The following is a 17,863-nucleotide window of genomic DNA, read 5'->3' as shown; positions in this document are numbered from 1 at the left end:
AGGAACTTACTCCCAAAGGGGATTCAGTATAGCACATATCTGTTCCTTAGAATCATACGCAAGAAAATGTTTTGGGTTTTTAGATGTGTCTGTAATATAGTGGGCCTGTATAGACACATAATAAATATTACCCCAGATTCAAAACTGCTAATTATCTTTGAAATTACCATGAATTTGTGCAATTTTTTGAAAGTTGCAGTGTTTTGAAAGGGGCTCTTGTAAATTTTGTAATTTTTTTTGTCTCAAATTGAAATAATTTTAATCTAAAGTCTCTGGGATAATTGCTTTTTCATGGAATAAGAAAGTTTGATTTCATTTTGTTATTGGCCTTTCAAAATATCAGTGAGTTGGTATGAGTGGTATAAGTAAAGGAACCAATTAATAAAAGGAAATCTTTCTTCTGGAGGAGAGAATCTGTGCCATTTTAAAGCTGCTATATATTTTTTTCAACGTTTGTTTAACATATGAAGGGCAAACTTCTTTAAAAGTGAAGCTAGTGAGAAAGGCTGTTTAAAATAAAAATAGCTCCCTGATTTTGATTCTGTATTTTCATTTCAGCAGGTGGCTGATATGCGACATTGTCAATGAATGGTCATTTTAGCCATGATGGCCGACCAGCCGCCTCCGTTAGAAGCCACACCTATAATGAATGAACTGACACTTCTTCCTCATATGGTTAATGGGGACAGCATGCAACAGGCAAGTACATCTGTAAAACTTGAATGCATAATAGTCAGTTCAGGCTGTGCCTACTATGGCATTAAAGGAATTAATTGCCTAAGAAGCTAATTGTAGTGCTTCATATTTTAATAATGCCCATGCTATGTGCTTTATAGAACAAATAGAAAAACTGAGCTTGTACTACTAACCATTCATGTCTGAAAACTCCTCGAAAATTGGGGAATTACCAGGAAATGGGAGGAAAGTAAGTGTACTACTGATACTCAAAGTCAGAAGACTGAGATTTTTCTGTTGCTGTGGTTACTAAAATAATGATACAGCTATGGAGAATGGAAAAAAATCACTTAAGTATCTAGAAGATAATGGAACAATGAAAATAAGCAATAAAGTGTATAAAGAACTAGACCAACTTCATTGCTTTGTTATAGAATTACAAAATCAATGGATCAAAGAAAAGTGTTGTAGACACATGTTTGAATTTAATAAAGCATTTGATAATTCACAAAATCTTTATGCTTATAACAAACTGTCTTGGATAAGAACACCACTATGGATTAGAAATTGGCTGCAGTACCATAAACAAAGAATTATACTGGAGGGAGTTGTAGTAGGACACAGTAAGGACCTGTTTGGTGATATTAAATATCTTCATTAATAATCTACAGAAAGGAGTTCATAGCACACAAATGAAAATTGTTCATGCTAAATTGGAAGGAGATCAGAATATCAGTGAGGACATAGAAATAACACAAGTGCCTAGTGAGATTAGAAATATAAGCAAAATAAATTTATATTCAGCTTGGTAAAGTGTAAACTAGTACATCTGGGGAACATTAAACTAGAAGGGAGTTTGCAATTGGATATGGCATTCTGAAGGTTACAGCATTGTATTAAATATAAAGAGGGATTGTTATGTGACCTGGAGATTATAGTCTCTCTACATTTTTAGTGTGACCGCATTGGGAAATGCTATATTTGGTTCCGGACACCTCATTATTATAAAGATATTGATAAACTAGAAAGTGTTCAGAGAAGAGTTACAAACATGCCAGAAGCCTAGAGGGGATGATAAAAGAAAGATTGCACTAAATATGTATATGTTAGCAGAGATGACAAAAAGGGACAGGGACAAAGAAATATTTGAAAGATGTAAATACAGGATAAAATCCTGCCTCCATTGAAATCAAAGACAAAATCCCATGGACTAAAATGGGGCCAAGATTTCATCTGTGAGGGAATAGGAAATATGAGATATAATTTCACAAGGGATAAAGACATGAATCTATGAAAGGGAAAATGTAGGCTGAAAGAACTTAATGACAGTAAAATCTATTTTTCTATGGAGTAGTCTGCCAAGTAAAGGTGTGGAAGCCCCATTGCTTACCGCAATTAAAAGTAGACTAGATAAAACCTTGCATTCATACAGAGATAGTCATAGGTGATTTAATAGGATTTTCAGTCTCTAGATACCATAAAAGTGACATTTATAGTCATTAGATATCATTTAATTAAAACTTTGCTTTGTTCTAGAATTATTATACTTGTTTTCCTCATTCACTGCTTTAATTATAATCCGTGTTTTACTTTCTCGCCAAAAACTACAGTCTCTCTTTTTTTTTTTAAAAGACTTCTGCTAGTCGAGGAACAAGCAAAGGAGTATGTTATGCTTTGTACTTTTACTAGCAGAATTTAAATAGGGGATGTGGATTTGGGGAAATTTTAAAAGAGATGATGTATCCCAGAATAAACAAAAGCCAAAAAGCATAAGAACTAGCCTCATCTAGCATTTTAGCAAGGTGAAATACCTCTTTCTAGATACTCATAAGCTGAGGGAATAGTCAAATAGCTGATGCTTCATGTTACACCAGGCAAATAGTAAATGGAAATTGGTAACTGATTTGGCAGCTCTGTTTTTGTATGGATTTGTGGGGACATGGATGTTAGGAAGACCATAAAGAAAGGGAAGTTGCAGTAATTGAAGTGAGATGCTGAGGACCTAGATGAGACTTCTTGCTGTCTGAGCAAGGAAGAGTGGAATCTTGGAGGTGCTTAAAGGAATAAATGAAGGTCATGATTTGAACATAGTGTGAATGTGAAAGTCAAAGATAATTACCAAGATGTGGCCTTAAATGACTTGTAGGATGGTGGTTGTTTCAGCAGTAGCAAATGGGAGAGAGTGGGAAAGGTTTTGGAGGAAGAATGACTTGTTCAGTTTGAGCCATGTAAGGTTTTAGCTGACAGTAAGCTATCCAGGAGAAATCTGAGATATAGGATTGGATAGAGGAAAGATAGGTAGATTTGTGAATTGTTGACACAAAGCTGATAGCTGAACTTCTGAGTGGAAGAGATCACCCAAAAAGGGTGACAGCTTGCTTGTCAATTACCCAAAAGGCATCCTAAAACAGCTGTGAAATGACAGAGATACTAACATGGTTGGGGGCAAAGCAGCCCAGTGTCATGTCTTAAATTATGTAAAGATACCTTGGCCAAAAAGAAAGGCAGGGCAGGGTGCTGCAGAGAAACCACTACTCCAATAAAGGCTGCAGTTGTCATCTTCCCTAACTTGTGGCAACCATTTTCCTAAGCCCAGAGTCTTCATGCAGCATCAAGCCATCAGGAAAATAAAGAACTTCAGTAGGGTCAAAAGCTTCATCCAACTGGAATTTTAACCTGATTTTCAGAATTATAAAAAAGATAACCAGATTATTGGAGAACTTCATTGCAGCTTCTCATTGGTTGAGGTACCCATGGTACCTGAAACTAAAGGAAGTTTCATTTCAGCTGCCAATTTTGGAGAACCTGCTGACTGTCTGATTTACTGAGACCTGGCATGCTTTGGACTTATGTCAGAGCCATTATGTGGGCAAACCTCAAGAACAGACTCTCAGACATAGTTACTTCAGCAGTGAAGTATTTCACATATGTATTATGTTGGAATGAGTGGAAAATATTTTTTGGATAATGTCGCAAGACTGTTTAACCGTTCCAGCAGCGACTGACATCTGGCATGCCTTAAACTGGAGTAGACAAGAGGCAGAATGCTAGTACTTAAAAGTCTGGTTTGCAGTGGACCCTGCAGAGAAATGTGTCTTTGTGGGAGCTTCTGCATGGATTATCCCAAGTTCCTGAAAGCACTTGGTATATAGAAACCAGTTTAATTTCATCTTGAATGCTGTCAAGTTCCTCTCTCTGTGTAGGATATCAAAAACTTAATCTGAAGATGCTCCTGGTAGCCACGTGCTTAGAAAAGTGAATGAGAGAACTGAGTGCTGTATCCTGCAAAGGAACCTTATGCTAATATTTCAACATGTTATAGTTGTTCTCTGGATATTATCTTCTTCATTGTCCCATAATAATGCAAACGAGAGCAGATTATACTACTTAGATAGAGCTCCACAGATTTGTATTATAAGTACCTGGGATATTAGAACCCTGATGTTCATTCCCTCTGCATGGAAGGCTTAAGAGGGAATCATCCATCTAAAGAATGTAGAGTTGGAGAAAGTCGCTCATTGGGGAATCTTCTTTTTAACAGTGATAAAGTTCTAAATTCACTTATGCAACTGATTTTGCAGTGGGCTTTCACTGGGGGCAGCAGGGGTGATTGCATCTCTGAAAATCTTGAAGATGATATGCCATTTTATATACCTACGTTCTCTAAATATTACAGAAATAACATACAGTACAATATTGGGCTGCTGCAGTATTTGGCAGCATGATTATTACAGAGGACAGATAGGTATTATTTCCATCAAATGTATATTGAAGTACTATTTTTCAAAGTCCTAAGTGTCTGGATGATGTTGAGAATAAAGAATTTTCTGTAGCTAATTCTATAAATTTGTCGATACTTGTCTCTGCTTCCTCGAATATTAGCATACAATGTTGTAGAGTAATAGTTCTAAGGTTACTGTTTGTTGTTAGTTATTTATTTCAGTTTCAGCTGTGACCTATAAGCCTGCAGTTCCCTTTTTTAATAGGATAATCTCTTCAAAAGAAAACAACCTCGAACTTGAGGTTTAGAGGTAAACTTTGCGGCCCAGGCCTAACTCATTTGGATTGTCGTCATCTGTTAGAAGGTTGAACTACACTTAAACATCTGAACTATTATGCATATGAAACTAGCCACAGTGTAGAAATGATTATTCCCTCTTACATCTAAACAGGCCCTGGATGAAATTGTTTAAATCATTAATATTCAACTAATTAAGATGATGCTTGTTCTGATTAAAAATTAAATTTCCAAATTACTTTCTGCAATGCACCACGAAACCAAAACTATATGTGAGATATATCAATAATATTTTCATTCTCTGGACAGATGACTTCAGTTCCCTCATAGATTTCCACCATAACTTCAGCAACCACCACCATCCATTAAACTCCCTCTGGAACCCTCCCACACTAGCAACAACTTCCTGGACACAATAATCAGCTTCAGCAATGGAACTCTACAGGCAACTATATACAAGAAGCCCATAGATCCACCATTCCTACCTTCATACATCCAATAACTGTGTCTAAGGGTATGATTTTGTCATGAAAGTCATGGATACCCTTGGCTCCGAGCGCCTAGCTGCCTCAGGGGGAGCTCGTGATCCAAGCTGGGACCCTGCAGCTCCTAGCCATCACAGGAGGCAGCGTGAGCCTGGAGTGCCGAGCCGCCACAAGTGGTGGGAGGACCCTTGGGCTCCGAGACGCACAGCTCCCTGTCGGTGGGGGGAGCCCAGAGCTCAGCTGGTCCCTGCAGATCCTAGGTGGAGCCCCACAGCTCCAAGCTACCGCAGGGGCAGGTGACCACACAATGGAGCTCTAAGCCTCCCCAGCAGGGATGCTGGTCCCACCCCCTTTTACTCCTCTCCTGCAGCAGGGCTTGGGCTCTCATCCCCATTAGCCCCATTTTGTCATAGTTATTTTTAGTGAAAGTCAGGGACAGGTGAATTTTCTGTTAAATTTTGTTTACTATCCATGACTTTTACTAAAAATAACCATGACAGAATCTTAACCTTAACATGCCAAACACACCAGGAAATCTGATATCTGTAGCCAGGCACTCAGAAACCACAGAATGTGCTCCACGGAGAAAGTCCAGAATATATACCTTAACACACTCAAAGCCATCTTCACCAAACAAAGACACTCAACCAGAGAAGTAGATCACATCATGGGATGGGCCACCCAAATACCCCGAGAGCCTGCTTCAGTGCAGAAATAAAACCCCCTCCCATTGCATACCCCAATTGTCACCTGCCACCCCACACTGGAACCCATACAGGATATCATCAAACAAATAATACTCATGCTCGATGAGGACCCCAACATGAAAGAAATTGTTCCTGAACCCCCTCTTCTGGCCTTCAGACAATCCCCCAGCCTCTCCAAGCTCATCATTAGAAACAAGCTCCCCACAGACCAAGACATACCAACTCAAGCTGGTATCAGAGCCTGATAGAAAAACAGATGCCAAACCTGCAGACATATGTCCACTGTTACGATGATCAATGCCCCCCAACACACTTTTCAAGATCCAATGGTTCTGCACATGCCTATCACAACATGCAATGAACCTTATCCAGTGCACTAAATGCCCCAATAACTATGTAAGTAAAACCAGACAATCACTAAGCACTTGAATGAATTCACACAGGAAAATTATGAAACACGAAAACATCATATCACCTGTGAGTGAATACTTTTCACAAAGCAATCACTCTATATCTGACCTGTCAGTCCCTGTTCTCAAAGGAAACCTGCACAACAATTTCAGAAGACAAGCCTTGGAGATAATATTAATAACTTTGCTAAATACTAAAAATCATGATCTTAATAAAGACACTGGATTTATAGCTTATTACAACCATCAGTAAACCCATTAACCCCTCTTTTGTCCTGTGACTATAGGGGTGTTAATAGGCCACTTCACCTTGAATGGTCCCTTAGTTTAGCATAAGTAGTTAGCACAAATTCTATGTGTTCGATCTTGTATTTAGTTGTGACACTCTTAGTACCTTTAACAAACCTGAAGAAGAGCTCTGTATATAGCTCAAAAGCTTCTCTCTCACCAGAAGAAGTTGGTCCAACAAAAGATACTATCTCACCCAGTTTGTCTTTCTGTAATTAAAGTTTGTTGGAAGTAAACCAGTTTTTTCTAAGCCCCAGCAGTTAAAATTTCACTCTTTGGTTTAGTGATGAGAAGGCTAAAGCTGAAGAACAAAATTCATTTTTAAAATAATTAAACCTATAAATAAGTAGTATCAAATTCCACAATAACAATATCATGCTATGCAGATATGGAAGTCCTCTGCTGATAAGGTGTTGGGAAAATCTTGAAATTGACAAAGAAGATGTCATATGAATTTCAAGTTTTTTTTTTTATTTGGCAACACTATTTTTGGCAGTTCTGAATGAAAGCTTTATTAATTTATCAGGTGGTCGTCATTAGATGACACTTTTCTCAGTTCGGAAGGAAATTGCCATCCATTAGGAAAAGCCATACTAGATTAGACTCACTGTCCTTCTAGTCTAGTGTCCTTCCTCAGACATTGGCCATCACCAGATGCTTCAAAGGAAGGTGCACGAAATGCTTCAGTAGGTGTACATGTGGGGTAATCTGACCTGCTGCCTCTTCGCTCCGCCTTGGTAGTCTCCTCCTAACTCCTGTTCAAGACTGGTTTAAGCTCTGAAACAAAACTCTTACTTTAGTTTTAGTAGTTTTAATACTGTGTCCACACCTTCTTGGCAACTTCAGACACCAATTCAACATCTGTGGTGCCTTCTTTTGACTGGAAGTTAAACATTCTTTATGGCATCTCTGTATTTAAGGCAAGTATCTATAATGTTGCTCAAACTATTGGCTCCCAAACAGTCTAGGCTTAGATGAAAATGATACATGATAGCCTTATGTTGCAAAGGATGATTATGGCTCTTGAATGGCAAAATATCAGTATTTTTTCTCTCAATTATCAGAAGTTCCAGTGTATGAAAGACTAAAGTATTTGGTGGTTATTCTTCTGCGCACATTTTAGTAGAATGGAATAAATGTATGAAGTGAATGTATTTTGAGCAGGAATCTGGGATGCTATCTTTATTTTCTTTTTGGTGATTCCCTGACTTGTGCAGTGCAGTTATTTGGGAGTGACTGGCACTGTCTTTCTGTAAGTAATGTTGAAGTTATTTTACTGTTATTAGCTTAATTTTGACCCTAATTTAACTTTTTCAAAAGCAAATGAATCTACCTGAAATTTCACATGTGGTTTTTTGCTAGAATAAATTTTTTTCAGGAAAGTTTGAAGTAATTGACATTTGAGTTCTCGGGAGGTAAGTTGTGTGTCAGTGGCTTCCCACAAGAGACACTTAGATGGGTTTCCTGCACTGGTGAGCTGAAACAGTGAAAGGGTGATGAATTATGCTGCAGCACTATAAGAGAAGGCTGTCTTACCAGCATTCTCTGAAGTGGAAATTAGGTATAGAAAGGCTTGAGACACTATTTTGGGAAGCAGTGGGGGTGGCAGTGCCATCAAGGATTCTGAAGCAGTGAAAGAGTTCCTTTTCTTCGGGCTTGAGGTTCCTTAAGATGACAGCTTTTTTCTTGCTATGCAGTTTCTAAGTTTCTGTGCAGCTAGCAGTTCAGCAACAGTTCAAAACAATCCTGCAGGAGTAGAATTTCATTCTTTTGGCTTTAAGAGTGCTAGATGGCATTGCCACTCCCTGGAAACCACTCTCACTCCATCAAGACACTGTTTCAGCCCATTCTGCTCCTCCTACTGCTGCGTAACTGTAGCTAGCTGGGACAGCAGACAGTTCAAAAAGGCTCCCTTCCGCACAACTCATAAGCCCAATTGGAGTTGTTTACCTCTGCTAAATGCAATCATAGATTTGTTATAGAGGGAGGGTAAGCAGCTGCTATCATTTAAAGTTGCATAGGAATTTCTACTCTAACCTGCAGTTTTCAGTCACTCATAATTTTCAGAAACTTTCACCTTTAGAACATAGTTGTTTGCAGTGGTATTATAGCCGTGTTGGTCCCAGAATATGAAAGACAAGGTAGGAGAGGCAATTTTTTTTGTTGGACCTATTTCTGTTGGAGGGTACAAACTTGTACCCACCACCAGTAGAAGTTGATCCAATAAAAAATATTACCCTACCTACCTTGATTCTCAAACAGATTTTCCATGCTTAGTCTCTGCCCAAAAGTGAATACTTTTGAAAGTTTGAGCAAAAATGGTTGTCACTTGTGTCTGAACAAGTGTACTTTCCCAATTATTTATTTAAAAAAAAAATTTTCAACTGCCTTACAACAGAAACAGCTGGAGGTAGAAATTAGAAGTTTGGCAGAACAATACTCCTAAGAGAGAGGGGCTTTTGAGTGTTCCAGTAAATTTATTTTGATTTGACAGGGTTAGAATCTTTGAAAATGGCATTCTGTGTACACACAAGACTTCGGCGGTGTTTTCATGCTAGGCTCAAGGGTTTATTGAAGGAATAATGTAGCATGTGTATGCACGCATTTTGTGAGGTGTATGAGAGTGAGGCAAGGCAAGGGGCTAAGCAGCTGTTGCAAATCTTTGTAAAGTTTGCAGATGTTGAAGCAAGGTGTTCATGGACCTTCTGTATCAGCATCTACTTACCTTATATTTAGACTTGAAAGAATTATGTTTTAATTGATAAATGTCAGCGTTTTAATTTTTTTTTCATACACACAAACCAATGAAAAAAATATTTCTATAGATCTGAATTTGCAGGTAGATTCAAGCAGATTTTTCTTTCTTTAACTTATGAGAGTTTGATTTAAGGATATTGACTTGTGATGTAGACTATTTGTTTGAATGGTTATAAACTTTTATAAAGCTTTAACTTTTTGAATCTTTTAAATAATTAATTTCTCCCTCCCTCCCCCCCATGCTTGCTCCTCCGTAAGTTCCCACAACTGTGAAAATTTACATCAATAAAAATTTAAAAAATGCTTAAAAGCCATAATTTGGCACAACTGTAAAATTTTAAATTGATAAAACTAATTCAAAAATAAACATCGATATTAACCAAAATTGTTTTTAAAATCAAATTCTAACAAGCTTACTTACATTGCACAGCAAGAGAGTAAATCCATGTGCGCCTTTTAAGAAATGAGAGGTTCATGGTTGGTTGCTGCACAATGCGTGAGGTGTGCAGTCGGGAGAGCACTCTAATGCATTCTGCTGTGGATTTTCCACCTACCTAATATGCCTCAGCATTTTCTATCTTCTTAATGTGCCTCATGGCAGACATTAGGGATTTAACTATTTGAACCCTTTTATATAGACAATGATTGGGATCCCTGTAGTTGCAGGCATGGTAAACCCAGCATTCTTTTGTGGTTAGGCTATATATACTCTGGTCTATAACCCATTGAAAATGTAGTTTGAGATGTAGGTTGAATCACAGGCAAAACTTCACTATAATACATGGTTTAAATTGTCTGCCAGCCATTCTGGTTCCTGGGTGAATTGTCAGGGTATCCAGAATGGAACATCAGGTAGATGTGATGCTATTTATTTTAAGGCAAATTATAGCTCATTGATCAGTGTAAAAAATTAGTTAAATGGTGTGAAGAAGTGCTTCCTCTTGTTTGTATTAAGCCTTCTGTGTATTAACTTCATCTGGTGACCTCTGGTTTTTGTGTGGTGGGAAAAGGTAAATAACAGTTTTTTAATTCACTTTATCCACACCATTCGTGATTTTATAGACATCTATCAGATCCCCCCTTAGTTAGCTATTTTCTAAGATGAACAGCTCTAATCTTTGTAGTCTCCCTTCATGGAAGCCGTTTCATACCCTTGATCATCTTTATTGCCCTTCTCGAAACCATTTCCAGTTCCACTATATCCTCCTTAGGATGGGGCAACCAGAACTGGACACAGTATTCAAGGTGTGGGCGTGGATCTATATGGTGGCAGTTATATTTTCTGTCTCATTTTCTATCCCTTTCCTAATAGTTTCTAATGTTGTTGATCTTTACAATGGGATGTAAAAAGGAACCACAAAGTAAAAAATGGCACAAGTAATCCTCAATGAGCTCCCTCAGGTTTTAAATTGAGTGGCCTCCACATACAATTGTAACAAGCCAGGCATCTAAAATTTTGTATGTAGTCCATTAGGCTGTTAATTAGAACAACTTATATCATGACACTTAGCAGCACAGATAGGCAAAAATGTTGCACGTCTTCATTTTAAACTGAATGAAACCATATTAGTTGATCCCTGGTTAAATGTGTTTGTGTCATCCTTTAAGACTTAAAGCATAGATATAAGATACTTAGCTTATTTAATCAACATTGAATTTCCTAGCTTTTGACAGAAACTTAAGTATATTAGGCTTCTAGAGTTTTGTTTTGGAAGTAACAGAGAAGCCTTTTGTGTGAAAGGGAAGGTTTGTATTTCTCTGTATTTACTTTACAGTGGTGGTAGTGTTAACATTTCAGCATTTCCTGTCCCTGTACATGTGTTCAAAAGGTTGTAATGAGCAGTTGTCACGTTGCCACTGTTAGGTTGCATAAATTGCTGTCCCCATCCCTTCTGATGCAGCTCCTCCAAAGAGAAGCTATTACAAACCATACAGCCAAACACACAATTGTAAAAACAAATTTAGAATTAACTTAAAGCTCAAGACAATTTTTAATCTTTTATTTTATTGCTGTACAGTGGCACAAATAATGGATTATAAAAATAGGTTCCATATAAAATATAATACACAAGGATTTTGTTTTCAGAAATAAGACTGAAAAACTACAACCAGAGGCTTTATCTCTTTCAAACAGTCAGATACAAAAGTCGGTACATTAGATCTATTTGTTTATAAAGCAAAATTTAAGCAGGTTAAAAGTACTCAGGAAAATTATAGGCTTCTCATTCTGAAAAAGACAAGTCTATTAGAAACTATTAGTGACCAGAAGAAAAATTAATTGGTCTTTGGAGAACTCATCTTCAAACTATATTTTAATGTATTTTCAGTGAGAAAACTCTTAAGTAAAAAATCCTTGGGTTAAAACATGCTTGATAAATATTCTCTCTAGATACCCACTCTTGTCAATCTTATTCTGAGATTGCTGAGGTGGTATCATAGAGAAGTGTTTATTTCTTAAATCATGTGGTGTTTAAGTTTAAAAAAAAAAAAAAAAGGAACTGGCATGGAAAACCAAGTTGGCAAGGAAAAGTAAAGTATAGCTAACCTTTCAGATGTAACTAGGGAAAAAATGACTGATAGGTATTATTGGAATAATTTTGAATGTTTCAGAATAAAGAATAACTTTATAATTAATTTATTGAGACTGACGGGAATTCAGCCCACATTGTCAGTGTTTCTAAATTTGCCTGCCCTATTTGCTTCTATAAGACATTTTGTAAGATGAGACTAGAAAGTTTTTTTTGTTTTTTTTGTTTTTTTTTTAAATCTCTAAAATATTTAAAATGTTTGTTGAAATTAGAAACTTGTTTTGTTTTGTTTTTCAGGTTATACTTGTGCAGGTAAACCCAGGAGAAACTTTCACAATTAGAGATGAAGATGGACATATCCAGTGTATCCAAGGTAAAAGAAAATTCTACAGAGTTCAACCAAATGTGTTAAACGAGGGGGATGGGGAGGGATGGGATGGGACTTTTTTAAAAGATTCTTCATAAAACTATTGCTATATGATTTCCACTACATAGTCCTAGGTATGTTTACACGTTTTTAGTCAATAGTGAATGAGTCTGTTCAGTCTGTACTGTAAGCATGAATAGAAATCCACAGGAAGATATTCAAAATGTTAAGCTTGAAAAGAGTAAATATCTTGGATATATTACATCTTAACAAACTTTGCTGGCTATTTATAAAATATAGTGCAAGACAATGTGAATCTGATTTTAAACCTTAATTATATAGAACTCTTTTCTTGTTGTAATGATCTTGTCAGGATTTTAATTTACTGAGGTTTTAGCTACACAACTCTAAATACTTTTAAGTATTGTACGAGAAAATCTTGTAGCCTGTTGCTGTTAAGAAGTAGATACTAGTATCCATGTGGTTATGGAGGGGTTCTTCCATAGTAGCAAAGGGAAAATGTGCTTCATATGATTATATTATTTTGCACAATAGATACCTATTTTCACCTCTCAGAATGTTTGCTCATAAAATTTGTCTACTCTCTCTTCATTTCTCTAAGCATTTTATTAATTTTTAGTGAGATCAGCTTTCTGAAAAGTAACTACATCTTCTTAACACATATGGTTGCAACTTTTTGCAAGTGCAGATAGTCACAGTAATGTAAGTAATGTTACTGCTAATCAGGAAGTTAAGAAAACCAGCATTATCCTATACAGATATTTAAATAATATCCAATATGTGAGAGCTTAAAGAGGTTGATTATTTTTTATCAACAATTTTTTTAATAAACCCAAGTAGTATATCCACAAGGAGAACACTTATATAGGGCAGCATAACAGAAAAGTTTCCAAACATGTTAGTGAGACATTAAAATTGTATTCCATGCACTGTTTTTAGTGACAGCGAATCGCTTCTGCTCCTGCTGATAGCAGTGACTTCATAGCCGCTGATGAAAACATATGAAAATGTTTTTAATGGAAAATTACACACTAAGATTTCTTTAAAATTTTCAAGTCCAGTTTTTAAATTCAGTTGTCTGAAGATGGTTGCATAAATATGGATTTGCAGCCGAAGTGACTTAGCCACATTTTTTAAATGAATGAGTGCTTACCTTTAGGCCACCAAAGTAAGTGGGGGGAGGGGGGAGAGAAGGGGGTAAGATTTGTGACTGTATAAAATTTAGAATACCCACTGTAGTAAAAAGTGTTAACATTTTTAAATCTTACACTTTTTCCTTTTTGAGGTCCAGCACATGTTCCTCTGGTGTCATCAAATGGTTCTGTGCCTCCAATATTTGTGCCTCCTGGTTATGTATCTCAGGTAAGCATTAATTTACAGTTGTTTGTGCTTTTGCATCAAAAGTTGCTGCTTATCACATCCCTTATAAGGCAGGGTGGGGATGGAGTGTGGGCGGGGCTGCGGGTTGAAGAGGCAGGACGGGAACTAGCTTCCCCGAGGGGAAGCTTCACCTGCCGCCCGTGGTATCTATCCCATCCGCCTGGGCCCTTTTAAATCGCTGGGCCCCTGGGCAAGTGCCCCCCTTTGCCCCTCCCCCCTGTTGGCAGGCCTACTCCCAACCAACATGATTTTGATCTTGCCCAGATTTAGTTTGAGCCAGCCGTTCTTCATCCAAATTCTTATCTTTTGTAGGCTTTGGGGTGTCTGATATTGGCACCTGTAGAGAATTGTATACAGTTGGATGTCATCAATGTATTGTTGGTAATGAACTCCATGTTGCTACCACATCTCCAGCAGCTCACATATAGGACAAGATAGATCTGGGATTACACAAGTGAGGGCTATGGGAAGCAAGTAGTTTCCCATCAGTTCTCTGGGTCTGGCTGGAAAGGAATGATCAAAGCAGTTGTACCGCTGTACTCACTACTTCAGCTAAGTGATGTAAGAAGGCCAGTAGTACCTTGTGATTGACTGTGATAAAAGCTGCAACTGTGTAGAATGATTGAGGTATGGAATCTCTCTCTAGCTATTAGGTGGTTATCTTTTAGTTCTACTAAGCCTATTTGTCCCTATGCCATGAATCTGCTTCAGTCTTAGTCCTTAAGTGGTAATACATGTCCAGGTGATGTAAACAATCACAATAGGCACTAGACTAGACTACAAAGAATGAAAAGACTTAATGAGCATGCTCTGCTTTTCCTTGAAGTAATTCCTCTGGAATATAGCTGACGCACATTGTTTGCAGCACTGTATTTAAACTTGAGCTACCCATAGTGTGGATAAATAAGACTTCTGTCTGCAATAGTTTTTTTTTTAATACTGGTCTGTGATAATGTAATTCTCTCACCCTCATGTGTTTTTTCCCTGGCCTGTGTAAACACAGTTCCGTAAATATTTTCCTCAAGTCATATTTTCTGCACTTGCATAGTACCTCCCAAAAGGATTTCAAAGTCCTTCTCTTTATCGGTATTTATCCTCTTAACATTTCAGTATGATAGTTAATTTTATTCTTTTTACTAAAGTGTAAGCTGAAACAAGATGCAAGACTATTTGGTAAGAAAATAGCGGGAGTCTTTACTACTTTTCTTCCATTCTGAGCCTTCTATTTTACACTTTTCTATGTTTTTCCTAAACTGTGGAGATCAGAACTGCCTGCAATATTAGAAGTAACACCAGAGCTATTTAAATTAGCACTGTTTTTCCCAAACTAATTAATTTCAAAAATCAATTTTGTTTAAATAGCATGTTAGGAACTTCTTTAAACAGCATTTTTAAGAAAGAAGTGCTTTGGTTTTCTGCTACCAGGGGATGTGTAGAAGGGTTCTCAAGCTTGTTCAGAAGAACCCATCATCCTGCATGGTCAGGTTCCCCCCTCCAATTGTCTCTGTGTGCATACCTGCCTCTAGTGCCTCTTCAGTTTCAGTTTGCTGCTGCTGTTACAGCAAAAGACCCTCTTGTAGGACCTGGGGGGAAAATGTAGTTTTTAGCTCCAGAGATCACTTCAGAAGTGATGTTGATGCATGGGACTAACAGTGCATATTACTACATACAGCACTGGCAAATAAACAGCATGAACAAACTGGGGAAAAAAAGACTTGTTTTCAGTTATAGTAATCTTGGAACAATAGCAAAGAAAAAACTATCAGCTGTAAAGGGGATTCTGTTTGCTGAGATCCAAAACTTTTACTGATTTAAAAAAAAAAAAAAAAGACCTGGTGAATGTTCATTATTCTAAATCTTTCAGAATTAAAACTCCTTATTTAGTGCCTTGAAATTAGTATATTTGGACCAAAAAGTAATATCAGAGTTAAATAGTTCCTAGACCATAGGGAACTCATGCCTTGACTCTAGTGGAATAGGAATATATAAATACATCAGAGGGATAAATACCAGGGAGAGAGAGGAATTATTTGAGTTCAGCGCCAATGTGGACACAAGAACTAATGGATATAAACTGGCCATTAGGAAGTTTAGGCTTGAAATTAGACACAGGTTTCTAACCATCAGAGGAATGAAGTTCTGGAATAGCCTTCCAAGGGAAGCAGTGGGGGCAAAAAACCTAGCTGGCTTTAAAACTGAGCTTGATAAATTTATGGAGGGGATCGTATGATGGGACAGCCTAGTTTGGCAATTGACTGGCCTTTGACTACTGATGGTAGATATGCCAATGGCTGTGAAGGGATGTTAGATAGGGTGGGTTCTGAGTTATTACAGAGAATTCTTTCTTTGATGTCTGGCTAGTGAGTCTTGCCCACATGCTCAGGGTTTAACTGATCGCCATATTTGGGGTTGGGAAGTAATTTTCCACCAGGGCATAATGGCAAAGGCTCTGTGGGGTTTTCGCCTTTCTCTGTAGCATGGGGCACGGCTCACTTGCTGGTGGATTCTCTGTTCCTTAGTCTTTAAACCATGATTTGAGGACTTTAATAACTCAGTCATAGATTAGGGGTTTATTACAGGAGTGGGTGGGTAAGGTTCTGTGGCTTACGTTGTGCAGGAGGTCAGACTAGATTATCATATTGGTCCCTTTTGACCTTAGAGTCTGAGAATCATGTGGAAATGGTATTTAAACACTGTCCAGCAAAGCTGATTTGGAAGGGCTAAATAATGTTAGAAATCAAGTTTAAAAGGGTTTTTAAACCTTTTTCTCAGCCCAGTAAAGATGAGGGCTCAATTTTCAGTTCTCAAAGATGTACAAAAGTAAACAAAAGGTGGTAGTGCTGGCCTCTACTTTAGTAGAACGAAATACAGTACTGGAATAACGGGCCTTGTCTAGGTGGCAATACCAAACTATAAAATTGTAGCTGAAACCCGTGTTGTACTCATTAATCTTCTTTGTCAAATTGAGTGTGTTTTCCTAATTAAGTTCAGTAGATCCATGAAACTTTGCCATGACTTTTAGATTTAGTTAGCTTTAGTGGATATACTTAGTTCATTTGATGTAGAAAATGTATTTCTAGAGAGAAATTCGCTCATATTTTAAAACAGAAATTCAATACTCAAGCAACAGGTTTTTTATTATGTTCTTTTAAATTGAAGACACTAATCTATTCTCTCCCCCCCCCCCAAAAAAAAAAAGTCCTAATAGTCAAATGGCAAGATAATTACAACTGACTTAGAGGTCACATCACAGTAGACCTTTATCATCATCATCCATAAATTGACACATTCTGTTAAGAAAATACTTTCTAGTCAGTTTGCTTTATCTTTTGTTGAGGAGCCTTTCAAAATATTTTTGGCATAAGTGACAAATCTACCGCTGCAATTTCTACTTAGTCAACTAGGATATGCTGATGACTTCTTATAGCCCACTCTTCTATTAGAGGATCTTGGCGGACCTAGCAGGACAAAACATATTCTTTGTGAAACTGCTTTAACTGTGAATTGTATAAGTAATTTTACAGTAATATCGATAATATATTTAATTCCTTCTCAAATCATGCATTGGGTGTTAACAGAAGCAACTTTATTTAATTTTGTGTAGGGCTTAGAATTTGAAATAGGTTCACAAAATAATACATTGATTTGTGTAGGTTAATATGTAATCCGCAAATGTCTGCGTCATATATTTTTAGTAACATGGTTTAGTTAGAAATTACCTTTTAAGAGCAGTGTTAATTTTGTTTGACTTACTTTGAGGATTGTATATAAGAAGCAAATCAGTTAATGTCTCAGTTTTGCCTTTGCCAGTATTGTGTGGGCTTTTCTCCTTGTATCCATTGATAATCAGTACTTGATTATTTTATAGCACTCAGAGGTGTACTAAGCACTTCTGTCTGTGTTGTCATATGAACTTTTTGATGGAGGTGGCAGTCAGTAGAGGGATGAGTAGAGGGATGAGGTTACAGGCAAATCTAATTTTAAACCAATCTAAATCCTCTGCTTTTTCTACTTCTTATGTACCTGTTTTGCCTCTTTCATCAGAACATATATTCTGTCATATAGTGTCTCTTCTATCGTTTCACTCAGCAGCTAGTGAAACTCTTCATGAAGGGGTGGGGAAGAGGGGAAAGGAAGGTAGTTGATTGACTTGAATAGGGTTTCAGAAGATCCACCTCATTATCCCTTTATTAACTTCTGACTAGATGCAATCTTAATTTAGAGTTA

At 37.3% G+C, this 17,863-nt stretch overlaps 1 protein-coding gene across 1 annotated transcript in view; it reads left to right on the top strand.

Annotated features, from left to right (window-relative positions):
* The first annotated feature begins 575 nt into the window (after window positions 1–575).
* Window positions 576–17,863, top strand: part of LOC137153219 (fibronectin type-III domain-containing protein 3A-like) — a 56,897-nt gene continuing 39,609 nt past the window's right edge. Inside the window, exons 1-3 of the mRNA XM_067548355.1 lie at window positions 576–699; window positions 12,166–12,241; window positions 13,542–13,618. Of these exons, the coding sequence (XP_067404456.1) occupies window positions 589–699; window positions 12,166–12,241; window positions 13,542–13,618 (264 nt within the window). The 5' untranslated portion in view covers window positions 576–588. The remainder of the gene's footprint in view (window positions 700–12,165; window positions 12,242–13,541; window positions 13,619–17,863) is intronic.

This window comes from Emydura macquarii, unplaced genomic scaffold (assembly GCF_026122565.2).
Source record: "Emydura macquarii macquarii isolate MOO-44397 ecotype Brisbane River unplaced genomic scaffold, CSIRO-AGI_Emac_v2 contig_1253, whole genome shotgun sequence".
Lineage (NCBI taxonomy): Eukaryota > Metazoa > Chordata > Testudines > Chelidae > Emydura > Emydura macquarii.
The sequence above is the reverse complement of the archived record's forward strand: the minus strand, read 5'-3'. Positions and strand labels throughout refer to the sequence as shown.